At 39.9% G+C, this 19,989-nt stretch overlaps 1 protein-coding gene across 2 annotated transcripts; it reads left to right on the forward strand.

Annotated features, from left to right (window-relative positions):
* Nucleotides 1-162: 162 nt before the first annotated feature.
* Nucleotides 163-19,849, forward strand: RSBN1 (round spermatid basic protein 1). 2 transcript variants are annotated; one of them, XM_049831697.1, is made up of 7 exons: nucleotides 163-617; nucleotides 4,168-4,838; nucleotides 11,679-11,816; nucleotides 12,253-12,395; nucleotides 13,259-13,426; nucleotides 14,399-14,507; nucleotides 15,123-19,849. In XM_049831697.1, the coding sequence occupies exons 1-7, from the start codon at nucleotides 197-199 to the stop codon at nucleotides 15,579-15,581; spliced, it is 2,109 nt and encodes a 702-aa protein (XP_049687654.1). In that variant the 5' UTR covers nucleotides 163-196; the 3' UTR covers nucleotides 15,582-19,849. The 2 variants fall into 2 exon arrangements, with proteins under 2 accessions (XP_049687654.1, XP_049687653.1); XM_049831696.1 differs by lacking the exon at nucleotides 163-617 and adding an exon at nucleotides 775-898.
* Nucleotides 19,850-19,989: the final 140 nt, after the last annotated feature.

Below are 19,989 nucleotides of genomic sequence, written 5' to 3' on the forward strand. Positions count from 1 at the left end.
CCGGCCCACGTGACCCGCTCCCCGCGCCGCCCGCCGCCTCGGCCGGCTCTGCCGAGGTCCGGCGCATGCGCCCGCGGGCGGACTACACTTCCCGGCGCGCCGGCGCGAACTACATCTCCCAGGGGGCGCCGCGCGGCGCCTGCGCAGTGCCGCCTGGCGCTCGGGCCATTTAAATGTGTGTGAGGGAGACTGTGAAATGGCTGCGCAGGTCGCTGCGGTGCGCGCAGTGTCCCGGGCCCCGGAGGAGCCGCCCCCGCTCCCCTCGGGGGACCGGCCCGGCCGGCCTCGCGGCGGCGGCGGGCGGCGGCGGCGGGGCACCCCCGGCGAGGCGACGGGCGGCAAGCGGGCCCGGCTGAGCCAGCAGCTGCTGGCGGGGCCCGGCCCGGCGGAGCCGCTGCCCCCGGCCGCCCTGCCCGGCCTGCCCGCCGCCGCCGGGCTCTTCACCTTCTCCCCGCTCAGCCTACCGCCGCCCGCCGCGCTCGAGGAGCGCCGCCACCACCACCACCGGCATCGCCCCGCCGCCGGCCCCGAGCCCGGCCGCCTGGCCGCCGGGCAGCCGCAGAAGGCGAGGCGGGGCAGCCCCGCGGACGGGGCAGCCGGGCGGCCCAGCAAGCGAGGTGAGGCGCGGGGCGGCGGGAGGGGGTGGGGAGGGAGCGGCGGGGCGGCGGCGCGGCTGACCGGCTCGGCACCCGCCTTGGGCGCCCGGCGGTCGCTCGGCCGGTGCGGATCTCGCCCCCGGCAGCCCGGCGGAGCCCGCCCGCCGCGTCCGGCGGCCTCGCCCGCCGCCTTCCTGGGGCGGCTGGGGATCGGCCTCGCCCGCCGGGGCGAAGGCGGGAGCGGAGAAGAATGCTCGCCGCTCCCGGAGCCCTGAGCGTGGCCGCGTGTGGAGGTGTGCGAGGTAGGGGGAGCGGACCGTGGCTTCAGTAGCCCTTGTCGCTGTTCCCTGCCACTTCGGGAGGGAGCGCGGAGCCCCGGCGGCGTGTGGCGGAGGGACCGGAGCCGCGGGCTCTCCGTGTCCCGAACGGGCGCTCTTAGTCGTGCTGCTGTTCAGCATCGCCCGTCGTCGCGGGTTCAACGTGCAAGTGCTTGGATAGGAAAGCTTTCTTCCTACTGTGCTTGCTTTAACATACGCTAGAACTGAGAAGCTGCTGTTTTGTTTGGTTTGTTTTTGTTGGTGTGGGTTTGGTTTTGGTTTTTGTTTTTTTTTAATAAATGGCCCGCAGTTTCTCTGACAAGAAGGCCAAAACTGGGGCGAGGGGATGTCGTCGTCTCTTCTTTTTTTTAACACTACAAATGACTATTTTGGTTCTGCTTACAAATTTATGATAGTAAAAAGCTACTTGGTGATGGCAACATAGGTGAAAAGCGATTGCAAATGCTGCTGTAGTAAAGACAGTACGTTGTGAATTGTGCTTCAGGAGTATATGTGAAGGTATTGTGCCAAAGAAACCAAAGATGCACGCGCTTACAAAAGTTAACTCTGTAGTGTAAACTCTAGATAGTACTGTCTTAAGAATGGGCAAAACTATTATGGGGAGAGACTTTTTGCTATTGTCTAATGCTTCTAAACCACTGTGAATAATGACTATAAAAGCTCCTGGGCTGTAAATTTCAAACGTTAGCTTGATAAATGTTGATAAAACTATAGAAGTAGTATGTCTTGGTAGACTGGGAGTGTCACTGTATATCAGTCCTAACCCAGTAAATGTATGAGGCCCTCTCTTAATGAGGGCTTAAACACTGTTAAAATTACCATCTGAAGTCCAGATTTGCAGAAGAAAGCTGTTTGCTAACTGGAAGTTTGAAGCTCTTCACCACTTGTCCTAGACTGCGTATGTAGTGGGTTTTGGGATGTAGCTGGATTTCTTTTGCTGTCCTTCTCTATCAAATTTTATTTCCATTTATAATTTAAACCACCTATTTCTTTGACTCTACTATTCTTATCTTTGGCCACAGGTGACGGTGAACATCTCCCCTGTTTTTGCTTTTTAAAAGTGATAGTAGTGTGTTCAGTTATGTGATGTCTAATAGCCTTAGACTAGCTGAGTTACTGGCACTGCTGTTACTCTACCTCACTGTGGGAGTCCATGGTTTGATGGCCTGGCTATAGCTTTCTTTGTGTTTGAGGTACTGGAGGCTTTCCATTTATTTAAAAGAATAATTAAAACTATATTTCCTTCAAGATTGTCAGGCATTGCCATAATGTCATTGTCGAGGTTCCCGTAATACAGAGGTTACTCTCACTGTAGTAGTGGGACTCTGCTGTGTTCAGTGGATACAGCAGTGGTCAGGATAGCTTTTATCCTGAAAATAGACCAGTGTTCACTGGAAGTTCCAAAAATGCAGAGTGTGCTAGCTGTATCTCTGTTATTAGGGAATATCTTCAAACAGGAAGATACTTTGAATTAAAACCTGTGCATGTCTGAGGTTTTGAAACTATGCCTAAAATTAGAAATGCTTAAAATAAGAGAACTTTAACAACAAAAAATTAACTTTGAAACACCTACAGGGAAGTATTCCCAACAGCTCGGTGGTGGCATGAAATTCTTGTTTAGTTTCAGCTTGGAATCTCTGGTCCCACCAGAACAAAGATCTTGTGTGATTAGTTAGTAAAGCAGTATCTATACTTGAGAGCTTAGTGACTGAGTAAGCTTATGGACACTTAACTTCTGAGACTTCCAGAAAAGCTTATTCCAAGAACTGTTTCAGTTGACTTACCAAAACAAGTGATACTGCATTTCTTTTCCTGGTTTCCCTAGCTATAATATAAAAATAAGGGCATTTGCTGTTTGTAAAGGCTAGCAGCAGTACTGTGAAAACTTGTATTTCAGGTCCTCAGACAATTGTATGAAGTTAGTATTAAGCAATCAACTCTTTCTTTGCTTCATGAGTAATTCTGTTCGTTACACCAGGCTGTTATGAAGGTCAACCATCTTTACTAAAGAGCTCTGAGACCAAATAAGTAATGATATAGTTAAATACTATGGTTAGACTGAATAACTTGAAGCTGCATTTATTTATCACTACACCTATTCTCATAGATCAGTGTAACATGTTTTTTTCAAGTGCTGCAAGAGAATAAAGAGGGAATACAAATTTGATAGCTTAGCAGGCCAAGAAAGGAAATTTTGTTAGCACAAAGACGTGGGCTGTGGGAAACTGAAAAACTTTAGCTGCTGCATCTTCTAGTCAGATGTTACCTTCAGCAGCAGATTGTTCTGATCCCCATAGCTATCTATTACCAGGCTCTTAGAAGTTTATGTGCGTTGTTGGCATGAAATAATTCTTTGATTCAGGCAGATTAAAATCTTGTCTTGGCAATTGAGTTTTTTAACAGTTTTCTAACTACCATTGTCACTTGCTAAAATATTACTTGAATTAGTTTTTATTCCTAAAAGATGAGCAATTAAACTATTACATTTTGCCTAAGAGAACTACTTCTTCATACTTTATCTCTCAGCCTTTAGCCTTTTGCAGGTTGATTAACTTTAAAAAAAACCAAGAAACAACAACCTCTTAATTTCTAGCTCTGAATTAGCTGAATGGTTAACTGTAAGACTAGCAAAAGATAGCTGAAGATGTGGATGTGATGATTTGGATCCTTTAAAACAAAAGATCAGCAGCCTAGGATATTTTTTTTTTGGCCGGAAAGCTAACTGCTTAAAGTGGTTTTTCCTCTAAATGTCAATAATGCTTGTTTCTCTTCAGCTGCACTCTGATTTGCTTCTATATTGTATATCCAAAATCAGGGAAGTGTTCTGTCATGAAAGTCTTAATGTTTAAATGTTATGCATACTTGTTTATCCTCTTCTGCTCCATGGCGCTGCCTTGAATGTCAGAAGTTATTAATGTACTTAATTATAGATGTTCTGAAATATGGACTCCTTTTAAAGGTATTCTAATAAATCTATTAAAAGTGGAAATATTTCTAAAATATTAAGCTTGAGTTTTGGGAGTTTTCCTTAATTCAAGGCTTTCTTTGCATAATAACTAGATGTACTGCATTTTTTGTTGTATAATTAAGTCTTGTAAGTCAAAAGTCCAGGTATTACTATTGGTCAGTCTTCCTGGGAATAGATAGCTTTAGCAAGTGAGAGGTCTTAATTCTTTTTGGGTGAATATGCTGCAACTGCGGAACTCTGATCTTATCTCTGTTGTTGCTGCCAGAAACTCCAGATGAAAATGGCAAAACCCAGCGAGCTGACAGTCTTATTATGAAGAAGATAAAGAAAAAAAAGAAAAAGAAACACCGGGAAGATATGAGGGGAAAACGCCTGAAGATGTACAACAAAGAAGTGCAGACGGTGTGTGCTGGACTCACTCGCATTGACAAAGAGACTCTGTCTCAAGGACAGTGTGATAACTTAGAAATGAACAAGGAATCCTTCAGGTATCTGAAGGATGAACAACTCTGCAGACTGAATTTGGGTATGCAGGAATATCGAATACCCCAGGGAGTACAAACACCATTTGTGACACACCAGGAGCATTCTGTTCGCAGCAGCTTCTTGAAAACTGGCACTAAATTTAGTAACTTCATTCATGAAGAACATCAGTCCAATGGTGGTGCTCTGGTCCTTCATGCTTACATGGATGAACTCTCATTTTTGTCTCCAGTGGAGATGGAGAGATTTGCAGAAGAGTTTCTTGCGTTGTCATTCAGTGAAAATGATAAAAATGCAGCTTACTATGCTTTAGCCATAGTACATGGAGCAGCTGCTTATTTACCAGACTTCCTGGATTACTTTGCTTTTAACTTTCCTAACACTCCAGTGAAAATGGAAATTTTGGGCAAGAAGGACATTGAAACAACAACAATTTCAAATTTTCACTCTCAGGTAAGAACTGTTTAAAAGCGTAAAAGTTGCACAACACTTTGATTAATCTCATTAATCCAGAGCAGGGATGGCCTAAAATAGGTTAGGCACAAATATTTTGTTTTTTGCAGATGAAAAAAGATGATGTTGGGACTACTGCTACTGTGCTGTTTATTCCTCTTTCTGCTTAAAGCTCTTTTGTACCCACTGGTAGTTGGTGAATCATATTTCAGACACTGTGAACTGTGACCTGTAGAAAGATCTGCACTGATCGTGCAGACTTTCAGTCTAAACTATCTTCTAAACTTGGGAGAGCACTGAAATTGTTCAAAACAATAGGCAGGTCTGTATTAAGAGTTGTATAGATTGCAAATACACTGTTTTTTCTATTCAATGGATCTAGGTTGTTTTTTTGCAATGACATTACTTTTCAGGTTTCAGTATATCATTCACAACAAATAAGTTGTTTTTTTTTTAGCATCTTAATTCTATCAGTAGCTGATGTTGGGTGTTTAAACTTTCCAACTTCAGGGGTGTTTAGAATATCTTAAGTGCATTTGAAAAAGGCTTTAATTTTAAATACTACCTTGATTTTTATAGTGGGTTTGAACTATCTTAAATTCTCAAACTATCTCCATGTAACTTAAATGGATGCAACAGTAATAACTAAGCCAATTTCAAGATTCATATATGAAAAACCCTTGCATTTGACTCTTGTGATCAAGCTTAGAAGTATCTATGAACCTAGCGCAACATTACAGTTTAGATAAATCTTTCAGATGGAATAAAACCTACTCCTGCTTAGTAACTGCTGATTACTTTTGAAGTCTTTATTCAAGATCTTAATTACTTTTAGTGGTTCACCTGTTGGAAGGAAACCCCTGAAATTCTGTAGTGGTGTGCACTTCAGTACTATTGGAACAGACCTTCTTTAGTAACAGATTTTGAAATGGTAGTGCTTGTGGATGTGTTATCTCGATCTCTCCAGAGTTTACCGAATGCTTATAATCAAGATTTGCATTGGAAGAGCAGTTACTGCTTTACAGAAAGTTACCACAACCTTATGAAGTCTCTGAATACTTTCCAGCATTTATCATAGAGACCATTAAATTGGTAATTCTGACACTTAGCTTATGAATTTGTTTGACAATGAATAGCTGCTGCAGCACTTACTTTAAACCAGCTTCTGTTTCTTGGTTTAAGTAATTCTTTGTGCTGATGGAGCCGCATCAGAGCGCATAGTACTCCAAACCCAGTCTGTCTGATGAGCATACAAACTGCTGCTGTCAGCAAAACACTTCTCCACAGTACACACCTGTGTTCTGCAGATGTGAAACTTGTCCACAGGTTAGGTTTTAAAGTCTTCCGTATTAGTGATTTATCTGTGTTCTTCGACATCATGATTACCTTCTAATTTACTCTGAGTACGTGTGATGACCCACTAAAATGGCTGAACTGTGTCAATTAGATATCTAACAGTTACGCTTTTTCTTGGTAAATGTCCCCATCTTGTGAACATGAATAGCTTATACTATAAATACATGTGAGGAATGTATGGTAACAAATGAGAAGCTTCACTGGGTTATAGTCTGTGCTGGTGTTTCAATTAATTCTATTTTAAGTACTGTCTAAACTTGATGGAGTTGTGACATAAGGTTCAGTTGGTCTAAAACACCTTTCTAAACCCAGCTTTAGTATGACCTGGTTAATACTCTCTGGCTGAAGAACATTGGTGTGGCTCTTACTTCTCTGTGGTTGCTCAGTGTATAGTAGTATAGTTGTCACAACTCTTAAGACAGCTGAAACGGGACTCTTCAGGGAATATAAATGATGGTAAAGTATCTAGTTTAAGGAGATGGATTTGAATTGGTGGTGCATTCAACTGTGGTTCCTGCATGCTGCTAAAACTAGCTTGCAAAAATCTAGCTTATCTTTAAATAGAGAAGGCTAAAATGCACTGCTTAAGAGAGCACAGGGAGGATGAGTGGCTATTTTACTGCTATTCCTTGGCAGCACTTTTGAGGAATAAACAGACTGGCTAAGCTTCGCTTTTGGACCTTCCTTTATGAGAAATTGTACAATACAAAAGCACTTTATAGTAATGCGTTAGCAGATTAAGCATGTTACAGTATTGCATGCTGTAATACTGACATTATTTTTAATTGAAGATACACAGTTAAAAGTCACCTCTGTTCTAGGTTGAACCTTTGGTATGCATGAATTTGTTTGCTGTACTGAACCATACTGTGGCAAGGGGATTTTGAGTGTTAGATAGTTTCGAGTCCAGGAGACTTGGTGTCAAGAAATCAAAATTTGATCTGTAAACTGCAAGTTACCTGAAAGTTAATGTGACCTTTAACTTGTACAATATTGAGCTGTTTTGTGTACCTTTTCAGACAAACTGAATTTTAGTAGGAAGTGTCTCCAGTTCAAAATAAGGACTTTAATCTGGAAGACTTCATAAAAATCTAGTGATAATTAACTCTCTTGCAAGGTGAATTCCTTTGTACTCAGAGCAGTGAGGACAACCTAAGTTGAATGTTTATAACAAGGCACTCCAATGTGTATTTGTAGTATAACAGTTTGGTTTCTATATAGTAAAATAATTACGCTTCAGTGTTCTCTGGATTTTTTTGCTTGCATTGGCTCTGGCTCATTTGTTCTAATACCTTAGTGCTAAAGTGAAGCTTTAGTTTGGAGCTATTTGCTTGGATTAAGAGCTTTCAAGACTCAAATCACTGAACAGTAAGTAATTTGTAAGCTTTCTTTGCATAAGAGCATACTTCAATTTGAAAGTTCTTAGCAGTGCAGCTAGAATGAACTCTTACTTTCCCCTGTCAGTTGTTTCAGTAAAACTGCTTCTAGGTCTACTCTGTGAATTGGAATATATCTAGACTTGAAAAACCACTCCTGCTTTTTTTCTCCCCCCAGAAGAAACTGATCAACTGCCTGATCAGTCCTCTATTTGGTCCAAAGAACAGTTAAAATCACAAAGGAGTGGGGGTTCTGGAAACAGGCCAGGAAAGAGTTGAGGGAAGTAGGTTTTGCATAAGCTACTATTGCTTCTGGGAAGAAGGTGGGAGAAGCAGCCCACAGGTGATAATAGGGTAAGTTTTACTAGTCCTGCAATGTACTGTCAGAAAAGGTTACTCTATTCCTGACAACTTTGGTTAATGAATCATATCACTGTTTGGTTGTCCATCCAATCTTTTCTTACTCCTGGAAAAAGGTCTCTTATTCTGGAAGGGGAATTTCTTTTTTTTTTTTTTAGCAGAAGCTGTCAAAGTATAAAATAGAGAGATTGTGCATCTGTACTGCAAGCTTAATTTGGTTTATCACTTATATATAAATAAATATATAAATAATGCCCAATGGTCTTACTGAAATACCTGTCAGGTTTTACTCAAACACATAACCCTTGCTGTAATGGCATGTCACGCTGTCCTCCCTTCCTTTTTCTGTTGTAAATAGTAAAGCTGCTTGTATTCTTGCTTTCTTCCTTGTAGTAAAGTGTTTGTGTGGTTGGTTTTGTAGCTGATTTAACATATTAAAATATTGTCATTGACAACTGATTTGTGCTTTTCTTGAAACTAGAGAGAAACTTCTGAAATGTAACCTCATCTGTCTCAAATGTGCCTCATCTCTATGTCCTCTTCCTACCCTACAGAGGTATACTGCTTGCTTAACCCTTCATGAAGCAAGGGTCTGATTTATCTCGGTAACATGCAAATACCAGATCTGTAACTTCCACAGGATGATGCTGTCTACTTCCGTTCTCACTTATGTGTGAAACACTGATGGGCACATCATTCAGCTGCTATAAAATGTCTCCATGAATACTGAAGAGCTAAGTTTAAAAATGCCTGTAACTTCACTTTTAGTGTGATACTGTATGGTGTAGGGGATACACATAGTAGTGACAGCTGTTTGGCATTTTGACAGGGCACAGGACACCTGAATGGTCTTACTAGCCCGATGGTCCTTTTACAGCAGTAAAGATTGTATAGATCAGATCATGCACTTAGTGGCAGTTAGTACTCATATTATCCAGTAATGTTTTTAAAGAAGCATAGTGAACAAATTATAGCAATGATGGTGCTGTGGTAATAAGTTATTAACTTTTGACAGCCATGTAAACTGGAATGACCCAGGCTAAAACAAGAATTGAGCTTAAAACAAAAATAAGAAATTTTTAGAAAGGTCCTAGTGGATATAACAAAGTCACTTAAGGTATTTCATAGTCTTGTCTTTCTTCCCTGAAGAGGGGTGCAGAATATGGCTGTGAAATTAATATAGCTGTTAAGAGTGCATCTAGAGCACTTGGCAAATGAAAGGTCAAAGTAGTTTGTAAGAAGGTGCAGCAAGCAGGTTGCTTGGTCTTCCTTCATGGTTGGGTAGTTTAGTGTCCCATGAGTAAGATACCTGTTCTTTTAGATGGTCATGAACATGCTTACTATTACGCACAAGGTCTTAGCATACTCCGTATTCTTGAGACTGCTACCCTAAGCAGTAGTATTAGTATTTGTGCTGCTCTGGAGGAATCAAGGATGAGAGAGAAACTATGTGAAAGAATTTTTTTTTATAGCATATTAAACTATTAGACTACTTCCCCTGGGATTGGCTTGAGATGAATACTACAGCCTGCTGGGGATTGCCATGAGTTGGTACATATTTTCAGTGTAAACATGTCCTGATTTTAATTCTCAAGTGTATATATTTCTTTAAGTTCTATTAAAAACTGGGAAAACACTGAAATCCAAGATTTCCTTAAAGTATTTCTAGTGTTTCCTTTATAGCTCTTACTCTTTTCTGTTTTTTCATGGGATTCCAGTGCATTAAAAAAAAGTTAAAACTTCTAGTTGTTCATTACCTTTGAAAACATTACAAGGAAAAACTGCAATTCATTTTAACTTGTGACAAACACCTGTGAAATACTAGTGAATCTCAACAGGTGGCTTCAATAGAACAAATCTCATCTGGAAGTAGTCTGTCTCCACTTGCTTTAATAGTACCAAGCAGTTGAGTTTAACTAGCTTAAGGACAAGAACATTTCAGCCCTTAGATCTCCTTTAGGTGCACAGAACTAGCTTAATGCTATGGTTTTCCAGTACTACTGCTTTGAATTGCATTCTAGCTAGCTGGTGAAATCGTTCCACTTTACTGATTTTAGATATGAACCTTTACCAGTAATGTTCTAATAGGATTTGGAGACTTAACTTTCTCTTAGGGCAACAGCCAGGAAGAATTAACAGCCTCTGAAGATAGTGCCTGGTTAATAAAATCTGTATTGTCAAAACCAGAAAGTTAGTATGTGCTCATTCAGCGGCTGCTGCTGGTCTTGATGGACTTCAAGCAGAAGTTCTGTGAGTGACTTAAGATACAAACTTCTACACATGCAGGTAGAGGTGGTGTGGTGCAGTAGTTGGCTTAGGGCTGAGGAATAAAGCTGTATGTGAAGTTGTTTTTGGCTCTGACTTAGCTTTTAATTAAAATGTCTGTGCAATCAATGCAGAACTGCTAACTGCATATATACAAAGCTCAAGAAAGGAAGACTCTGGAAATAGGAGTAAGCTAAACTCCTATAATTAAGAAGCTAAATATCTGTGGTTGCTGCTAGAGGATAAAATTGCAGCAGTAACTAACTCTTGCTTTATTAGTCTCCTAATTTACCTTTAACAACTTCATGGAGTAGTTTAACTACATCTGTTTTGTTGGCTAAACTGCAAAACTTAAAACTAAAAAACTTAACTAAGCTCCTTCATACTTAGAAAAGGTATTATGCTTTCTGAACATGGCTATAAACCCTCTGTCCTTCATACCTGTCCCACCGCTTAGCCATGGAGATTGGCTGTAGTTTTTCACCACTGGAACCACTTGATAAATGTAGAGAGGCTGTTGAAGAGTGATGGAAGGTTGGGGCTTGGACAAATCAAGTATACAAAGCAGACTAATTATGGCAGAATTTCTGATCTTTTAAGATTGAATAGGTGCAGCATCTATGTACAACCTGCTCTGTGGCCATATGGCATGTTATAGCTGCAGTCCATAGGATGAGACTAGAGAACATTGGAGTCTTGTCAGTGGTTCTCCTCTGGAAACAGAAAATTGGCAAGAAAAGTTTCCAGATGACCTGGGAAAGTGGGACAGTCTGTGCTACAGAGAATGTCAAAAGGCTGTAAGTGAGATTAAAGTGTTTCTGGCCACAGCAGTGTCAGCAGGTTATATTGCAAATGGTAATCCCAAAATTGTTGTACATGGACACTGGATTTCTAGCTAGACCTCTAGTTTCCTCAGTATTTTGTCCAAAGTTTTGTATACACTGTAGCAATATTATCAGAACTGCTGCATGAAGGACACCTAGATTTTTCACTACGGTCATAGGGAAAAGACCTTTAGGACATGACTGAAATGAAGAAAGCATATATATTTCAATAGCATACAGTTTGAAATGTAGAAGCAACAGTCAACTGCACAAACTAGTAGAGACTTTAAGTTTGCTGGTGAAAGACTGAGTTACAATGAAACTTTGTGATGGATTTCTCAAGTCAAGTCAGCCTGGAAGTGTTGAATTGTTCCTGAATTAGTCAAATACTAACTTCCTATTATTCAAACTTTACAAGTATTTTCTGTCAGTAATACAGACAGGAGTTCTTTTGGGATAACCTATGGGCATCTGTTCTAAGTGGTCGGACTCTGTGCGTATTCCCAAAGCTATCTCTAATGAAATAGATGTAGATAAGTTGTGTAGATGAGTCCAAGATTCATCTCATCTGTGGTCTAGTGTATTATATTAATCAATGTTAATCTCTTGTAACAGAACTAAAACTGTGGTGGTATTGTGTTTTCCTTTCTGCCACTCAGGTCAATCGAACGTACTGCTGTGGAACCTACAGAGCAGGACCAATGCGGCAGATCAGTCTTGTTGGAGCAGTGGATGAAGAAGTTGGGGACTACTTCCCAGAATTTCTAGATATGTTAGAAGAATCTCCATTTCTCAGAGTAAGCAGTAACTTGTGGTGTTTTGTTTAAAGCACTATAGATAATTAAACATTTACTACGTTTCATTTTTTCCTAAGTAATTAGAAACCATAAAGTATTTTCTCTATTGATATGCTATTTAGGCTACTGAGGTATGTTCTTTCCTGTGTCCAAACAAAAGGTACTGAATTAGGTAGCTACAGTTCTGTAAAACTAAAAAATTAAATACAGTTTATCATATGTATGTACAACATAATCATCTACTTCCTATAAACTAAGTTCAATAAAGTTAGCTTGGAATACATTTTACCTCTCAAACTTATTTTAGTTTCTATGCAATTCTTTTGACAGCAAATTTGAACCAGTTTTACCAAAGGCATCATTTAATTTTTCTATCTCACCCAGTGTTTTGTGTTATGTGTGTTTTGTGGGTTGTTTTGTTTTTGTTTTCTTTTAGATGACTTTGCCCTGGGGTACTCTTTCTAGTCTCAGACTTCAGTGCAGGTCACAAAGTGATGATGGTCCCATAATGTGGGTGAGACCAGGAGAGCAGATGATCCCAACAGCTGATATGCCAAAATCTCCATTCAAACGGCGCCGGTAATGTTTTGTTTTCCTTTGTTATTAAAGGTAAAACATTGCAGTTATGCCTGTGTTAGATTTGAGAACAAAACTTAAGTACTTTATGTGTAACTAGTTCTTCAGAAGGCTGATTCACAGATTTAAGTTTTTAATTTCTGTTTCAAATTGGTTCAGTGGATAAGCCAAATACGTTATTTGTGATAGTTACTTTATTTCACCACTTTTCATAGTAATATATCCTAGATTGAAACCTCTTTTTATTATCTTTCAGGAGACTTCTTTTATTCATTTTATTTCTGTGGAAAGAACTAATTTGGGGGGGGGGGGCAGGTGAAATGCTCTAAAAGAGCAGAGATCCTTAAACTGTTCATGTCACGTTATGATGTTACTGGTAAAGCACTTGTAATACAGTCTGCCTTTTCAGGAAATACTGTGGTATATGTATGTACTTACTGTCTTTCTCAGAATATGCTGTAGAACAAATTTTAGGAGATAAAGAATTGAAAGCATATTTTAATTGTAATTTCAAGCAGAATTTTTGGACGGACTCCCAAATAACTAAACTTCAGTATCTTACTAAAATAGCTCTATTTCACATACCATTAAATGCCTGGGAGAACTCTTTCAGCGCAAGTGAACAAAAAAATTTTTTTGGTGATAGGATTTGTTTTATAAAGTTTGACCTCATAACCTGAATTGTACTTTGCTGTATTGTTTCCCTCTTTTGTTGAATAGACGCCTAGAAGAAATCAGAGGTAAGTGCTTTGGTCTTTGATTTTGAAGCCTGCAGCACACAACATTTTAAGATTATTTTAATACAAGTGTTTAATTTTGAGTAGTCTGAAATGTTTTTTAGTATGTCTTTTTTTGTCGTGTTGTAGGTCAATGAATGAAATAAAGAATCTCCAGTACCTACCTCGGACCAGTGAGCCCCGTGAAGTTCTGTTTGAAGACAGAACAAGAGCTCATGCTGATCATGTGGGTCAAGGGTTTGACTGGCAGAGTACAGCTGCTGTAGGTGTTCTGAAGGCTGTACAGTTTGGGGAATGGTAAGTGCCACTGAAATGCAACTATTCTAGTAGGATGGGGTCATTCTGAACACTTTCTCTCTTAAAAAAAGAAAATTCCTTGGAAAACAAGCCTAGTCAAAGAAATGGTTTAAACCCTGTAATGAGAGAAATGCTGTCTAGAGCTGGAAAAACATAAGCTGTATACCTACTATTTTTCTCTCTTCTTGAGGCAGTAGAAAAGTTGTAAAAGCAGTTTGCAGAAAATTTTAGTGACATGCAAAATAAGACTAAGATACCATGCCTGGACCATTATCTGTGATTGCCTTTTCCTGAATAGGTATATTAATGCTAACTTCTGTAACAGTAATCTAAGAAGTCAGTTTTACAGCTACAGTGCTTTCTCATTTCATGTACCCAGGACATTGCTGTTGACCTTGCAGAGAAACTAGACTTGCATCACTTATTTCTAGCAATTACAGTAGAAAATGGATAGCATCATTAGCAATATCGTTAGATACTCATATGAATAAAAGGCGCCAGAACTTCCTTACTCCGATTCACAGCCCTTGAATAAAACCGAGCTCTTCATTGCTTCGGCTTCAGAGTTACTTTATTACTTTACATTTTTCCTTTAATTAGACAGAATAATTCTCTATTATAGATTGGAAGAATTGAGGCAAATTCTGGTTCCTAGAACATACAGAGAACTTTGATAGTGGCAACTTGAACCTAGTTCTCGGACATTTTGGTATAGTATTTGTCCATGAAAACATCACTTCTGTTGTGTGTGCATCAAGAAAGAAGTAAAATGAAAAAAAAAAAAAAAAAAGATAAATCTGTGACCTATACCTCCTTTTCAAAATAGTACGAGTATTGAGAAGCAATGAGACTTTGTGTGCCATGTAAAACTGAAGTAGGTTGTTGGTTCAATGAAAAATTTTGCTGGAAAGACCTACAATTCTCTATAACTCAAATCCTTTAAAAATTCCTGGAATTCTCATCTTTTTCTAGGAGTGACCAGCCTCGTATAACCAAAGATGTGGTTTGTTTTCACGCTGAAGATTTCACTGATGTTGTGCAGAGACTTCAGCTGGACCTGCATGAACCTCCAGTGTCACAGGTATTGAATTTTCCATAGTGACAGCTCATTCTTAGCATTTTGGAATTAGCTTTGGACAGTTTTCAGGTTCACTGTATAGCCAGCCCTTTTGTATCTTCAGTGGCCCTCAGTTCACAGCTCTCTTGGGCAACTTCCCTTCTCATGTTTCAGAATAGAATAGTTCAGTTGGAAGGGACCAACAGTGATCATCTAGTCTAGTCCAACTGCTTTTCCATTCCACCAAGCTGGGATTTATGCTGTGAGTCATGATAATGTGCAATAGAGACAATTAGAAGTTGATTAACAAGTCATGTATGCCTGTTTCTGCTTTTTCTAATATACTGATGTTGTCTTAGGATGTGAAGGCATCTAAGCTCAGTCCTGTCAGCCAAAACAATGCAGCCTCACATCGAACTTGCTGTTTTCAACTATAACTGTAGAATGCTCTTAACTGTTCATTGTGCACATTAGATAAATTATATTTTAAAAGTCCAATTCTCATCTAAATTTGAAGTTTTACCTGTTAAACAGAAACATTCTGATATAGACATGAAGTATGTTGAAAATAGGTGGATACTGAATTGTTTACTCTAAACAGGATATACCACTAACTTTAACCGTCTTTCCTTCTCTCAGTGTGTTCAATGGGTGGATGAAGCCAAACTAAACCAAATGAGACGGGAAGGCATTCGCTATGCTAGAATTCAGTTGTGTGACAATGACATCTACTTCATCCCTAGAAATGTCATTCATCAGTTCAAAACAGTGTCAGCAGTCTGCAGCTTAGCCTGGCACATAAGACTTAAACAATATCACCCTGTTGGGGAGACTTCTGAAAATGCAGAAAGCAATTCAAGCTTGAACAGTAGTGTTCCTGGAAAGACAGAGTCAGAAGGTGAACCCCAGTGTGTGAGTGTAAAAAAAGAGTCTGAAGAACCAGGTATAGAAATGCAGCTTACAACAGGGGTGCTCTCCTCTGTTTCTTCAATATCAGGACTTGTGCAACCAGATCAGGTGGCCCAGCCCCTTCCAGGTTTTAAAATAGAGTCTGATCAGCAACACAATCCACAGGATCATGCAGGCTCTTCTGTGTGATATGTATATAATCAAACATTTTTTTAACAACTTTTTAAAATTTTGATGTGAAGTTATAGTTTTATAACTGGCTTATGTTTTATTGGAGAAATCTTGCCTATAATTCTATAAAGAAAGGTGACATTCCAAAATGTCAAGCATATCTTTTTTACACAGATTATGCAAAATTCAAGTTGTATTTTAACCCCTTAGTACAACCTGTAACAGTGGTCTACCACTTCTTTCTGTTTAAGTAAAGAGATATTGAATATCTCCTCAAAGTCAGAATGAAATTCCTCCAGGAACATAAAATGATTGAACTACATTGGTCAGTGTTACTTCCCTACTTTTACTTTATCTCTAATCTTCACCAGAAAGTGATGCTTTTGTAGAAGACTTGCAAAGTGACTTTCCCATCTCATTTTAATTGCTTAAAAAAAAAAAAAAAAGGCGCACAGCACTTTTGATGATTTGTGAAATTTTTGGTATGTCTGTACTTGACATGTTGGTTTATATACAAGTTGGGTTTATATACAAGCTATAGAAATTGATATCTATTCCTTACAGTTCCTACAAAGGTGATCTGTAAAATTAACTGAAGAAAGTGTCTGATCCCGTTGAAATGCAATGACTTACTGACCTAACACTTTTGATAGCACTGCTTATGCTGTTTGATGGGAGGGTTTTGCTTCCAAAATACATCTTCCCTGAACATGATTAATACTAGTGTCAAAATTAGAGAACCTATTGGTAGTCTTGTGGAGGAAACTGCTATCTTTGAGCACTTTAAGGCTTTAAAATACTAACCAACTTGGCAGCTTGTTTTGATCAGGTCGTAATGTGTCCAATGGAACCACACTTTTCCTTGTACTGATGCACTTAATATAATAGCGTTGAGTTGATAACTGACTTACACAGTAAGGCTGTCCTTATTCTAGGAAGTTCTGTATTAACTATTTCACAATAAAAAGTATTACGGCATTGGACTGCTTTTTCCATGTGTAGCTTCTGGGTGCCCAGGTACTGTGGAAAAATCAGTGGCACATGCTGAATGCGTAGAGTGTCAGCTATTGACAGTTTTTAAACAATATTTCAATATTTCTGGATGTTAATGTGTAATCTGTATTTGACTTTCACTCACCCCATTTATTACTGCCCTTTCCAGTCATCAAAAGGAAGAGTCCTATCCCTTTCTCCCTCTCCCTTCCCCCCTCCCCACATTTAGAATACAAGTTGGGTTTTGGTGCAACTTAAGCTGTTTCCGGATAACTTTTATTTGTTCTAATCCTCACTGGGGTAGGAAAGATTTGAAACACTATGTTAGACTAGACAAAAGCAAAGATGCTGTGTTAGTTCTGGATGCATCTTTTTAATATCAATTGTTACTCTTCTCTTTATAAGGGTCTCTAAAATATGTTACTCTATTATAAATCTTACTTTGTGCAATATTGTTTGTGTAGGCTTTTATATACATATTAGCACCTCAGTGTAGAGGTCACTATTTTAAACTGATAGAAAAATAATCATCAGAAGATACTGCAGTGATTAGTTAGAACCTGTATTACTCCTTATGTGTATGTATGTATTGTCTTCGGTACAAAAATGAGGACTAGGAAATATTTCAATTTAAAACTAATTTACAGATTGAAGTGGTAGTGACTTGTTTAGTAATCTGTGTAAATAAGGTGTTAGAATGGAAAGCTTTTATGATGAAAAGTAATGTGATTCATGCAGGGTTGTAATTTAATCTTAGCAGAAATTCTAGATGACCCAGACTGGCTCATAAATGAGCCGTCTGTTCTCTGGTGGGTTTTTTCCACTTTTTACGTTGAGAGGAATTTCATAGCTTTAAGGGTTGTGCAAAGTAAAATTCCTCACAGGCAATAGTGGTTTCAGTTCACCCTTCACATTCAAGGATCGTATTACCCAAGGGTGTTCTTTCCTTTTTACGAAGTCTGCTAGTCTTCCAAGTGCCCATTTCACTTCTCACATGTGCTATTCTTTGGTCGTGTCAGTAGAGGTACATCAATAAGGTGGCCGTTCTTTGACAGCCAGCACTGCGTACAATCACTCAGGAATTGACAAATTTGCAGATACTACAGTGAGTCTGCAAACATAACTTTAAAGGCAGAATAAACAGATTAAGAGCCCCCATACACCAACTTGTCTGTTTTACAGTGGAAGTTGAAATAGAACAAAGAGGGAATCAGTTTGGAAGTCCTCTGTAAATTCTAATAGCATGTTTTCAAATGGATAAAGGAAGAAAACCACAGTGGCTCACATTGCTTTCAAAACTAGCTTTAGTGAAATCTGTGACTACAGCCTGAATACCTGGAAAATGCTCTGACTTACCTCTTTGGATGGAGGGACATGATCAGTAGTATCGTGCTCTCTTTATGTTCCATTCAATTACTAAATATCTAGCCCCAGATTTAAATACAGAAATGTGTCTTCAAATGACTTGAATGTTGCTGATGCTGTTCTAGCATGCTTGGAAGATTGAGGAAGAGAGGAGCAAACTTTATAAAAATCTGTTACCTAAATACATCATTAGCTTTGGTACACTTTAACCAAAATGACATCCTACTTTCAAACTCCACCTCAATTCTGGATCTAAAGTATGAGAGGGATTGCTTATGAAGCTGATTGCTATACTGTCTAGCCATTGCTTCAATATCACTTCAGTTGGACTGAAAACAACAGAGCAGAATTAGAACAATGCCTTGATGTGAAAGATGCAAATGTTTTCCAGAACAAGACATGTAGAATACTGATTTTTATAAGCTATAGCTGTTTAGAAATGAAGTAACGAGTTCAAGCCACTTAGTGTTTGCTGAGCAAAACAAACCTCTGGGTAGGTCCAAGTAAATATTACTGAATGTCTCTCATCTTAAATAGCTGGCTGTTTGAATTTCTCTAAGATTTCATGAAACAGCGTACATAATGAGATAAACTTTGGCAAATTTCATGGGCTGTTATAACAGTTCTCAGTAGTACTCGGATAGAAACAGAACAGTTCATAAATATGAATGCGCTGGTCAGTTACTGTAAATCCTCAATTACCCAATTATGAGGTTCTGCCCTGTGATATGTATGTCAGTTGATAGGAGAAAACACTCCTGCTTTATGCTGGGGACGACTGCTAATTGACTAAGCGCTCTGTCTATAAAGAGTGATCAGTTTCGAGATATGTAACTCAGGCTGAGGTTTCTATTTTAAATAAAGTGCTGTTGTTTAAAAGTGTCACTTGGGATAAAGGTGAGTAGTTCAGTCGTGCTAGAAGTGGACTAGCAAAATGCAATTTGAAGATATGAAATACCAGTTCGTTTCAGTTTCCTCTCTCCTTTAGACATGCTACAAGTCATTTTGTGCAGATACTTGACACGTTCTCTTCCAGGAAGGTGGGACACTCGGTGAAGTGTTCTCAGGGGATTCATAATCAACGTTTTTCACAGGTATAGATCTTGCCGTACAGAAGAAGGGCTTTCTGCTGTGCTCTGTCAGTTTTCCTGCATGTTACAGTTTAGTTCCCCTGGACAAGGCTAATTGTCAGAGCTTTTCCCACAGGCGTGAGCTCAAGTCCTTAATCTGGCGTGGCCTGGCCGTTTTCAGGGCCGAATCAACCGAGTGTAAGCCCTGGAATTGTAGTTTTCGAGGAGTGCTAAGTGTTGGCAGCCCTGTACTTGGTTAAGGGGTGCGAGGAGAGGGGAAGGCTCGTTTCTACTCCAGAAAAGTGGCCTCTCTCCCAAAAAAACTCATCCTGTGCGTTCTCGTGCTGCCTGGCGAGAAACCCCAGCGGCGAGTGGCAGCCTCGGCGCAATGGCGGAGGGGCTGAGGAGGTGTCTGCGGGGCACTCTGAGTGTTGAGAGAAATACATATGCTTCTGATTTCTTTGTACAACATGTAAAGAGACTTCTGTATTGCTGTTTTTGTGATTTAATTTGATTTTGATTGGCAGCTACAATTTTTTTTCTGTGGTTTTAATTTATCTAAGGTCTCTGCCTACAGAGGACATGTACAATTGCCTGGAAGACTGTTTGCTTTGTGCGGCCTTAGTATATTTATTGACATTAGCAAGTGTTTCGAAGAGGTTTTACCATGAGTAGTGCGGCGATGAAGCGCCTGAGCCTCTGTGTGAATACTCTAACGCAGTGCATTTCTGTCAGTAGCTGACTGTACACCAGTGTCAAACTGTTAAGCTATTTCTTTGTAAAATAGTCCAACGGAATGCATAGAATTTTTTCCTGTAAAGTATTTTTTTAATAAACAAAGTCTGATTTTGTCCTTTACCTGCCTGGCTGCTTATTTCTGCTCCAGGGCCGCGGCGGCGGGCGGCCGGGGCGGAGCCGGGCTCGGCGCTCTCCTAGTACCGCCTGGGCGGGGGCGGGCCGGCGGCAGGCGGAGGCAGTCGAGCACCGGGCTTGCGGCG

Source organism: Accipiter gentilis, chromosome 29 (assembly GCF_929443795.1).
Source record: "Accipiter gentilis chromosome 29, bAccGen1.1, whole genome shotgun sequence".
Lineage (NCBI taxonomy): Eukaryota > Metazoa > Chordata > Aves > Accipitriformes > Accipitridae > Astur > Astur gentilis.

Coding starts and splice junctions, on each gene's coding strand:
- RSBN1 (XM_049831697.1), top strand. CDS start 197: ATGGCTGCGCAGGTCGCTGCGGTGCGCGCAGTGTCCCGGGCCCCGGAG. Junction 4,839..11,678: donor TTTCAAATTTTCACTCTCAG/GTAAGAACTGTT, acceptor TCTGCCACTCAG/GTCAATCGAACGTACTGCTG. Junction 12,396..13,258: donor TCTCCATTCAAACGGCGCCG/GTAATGTTTTGT, acceptor GTCGTGTTGTAG/GTCAATGAATGAAATAAAGA.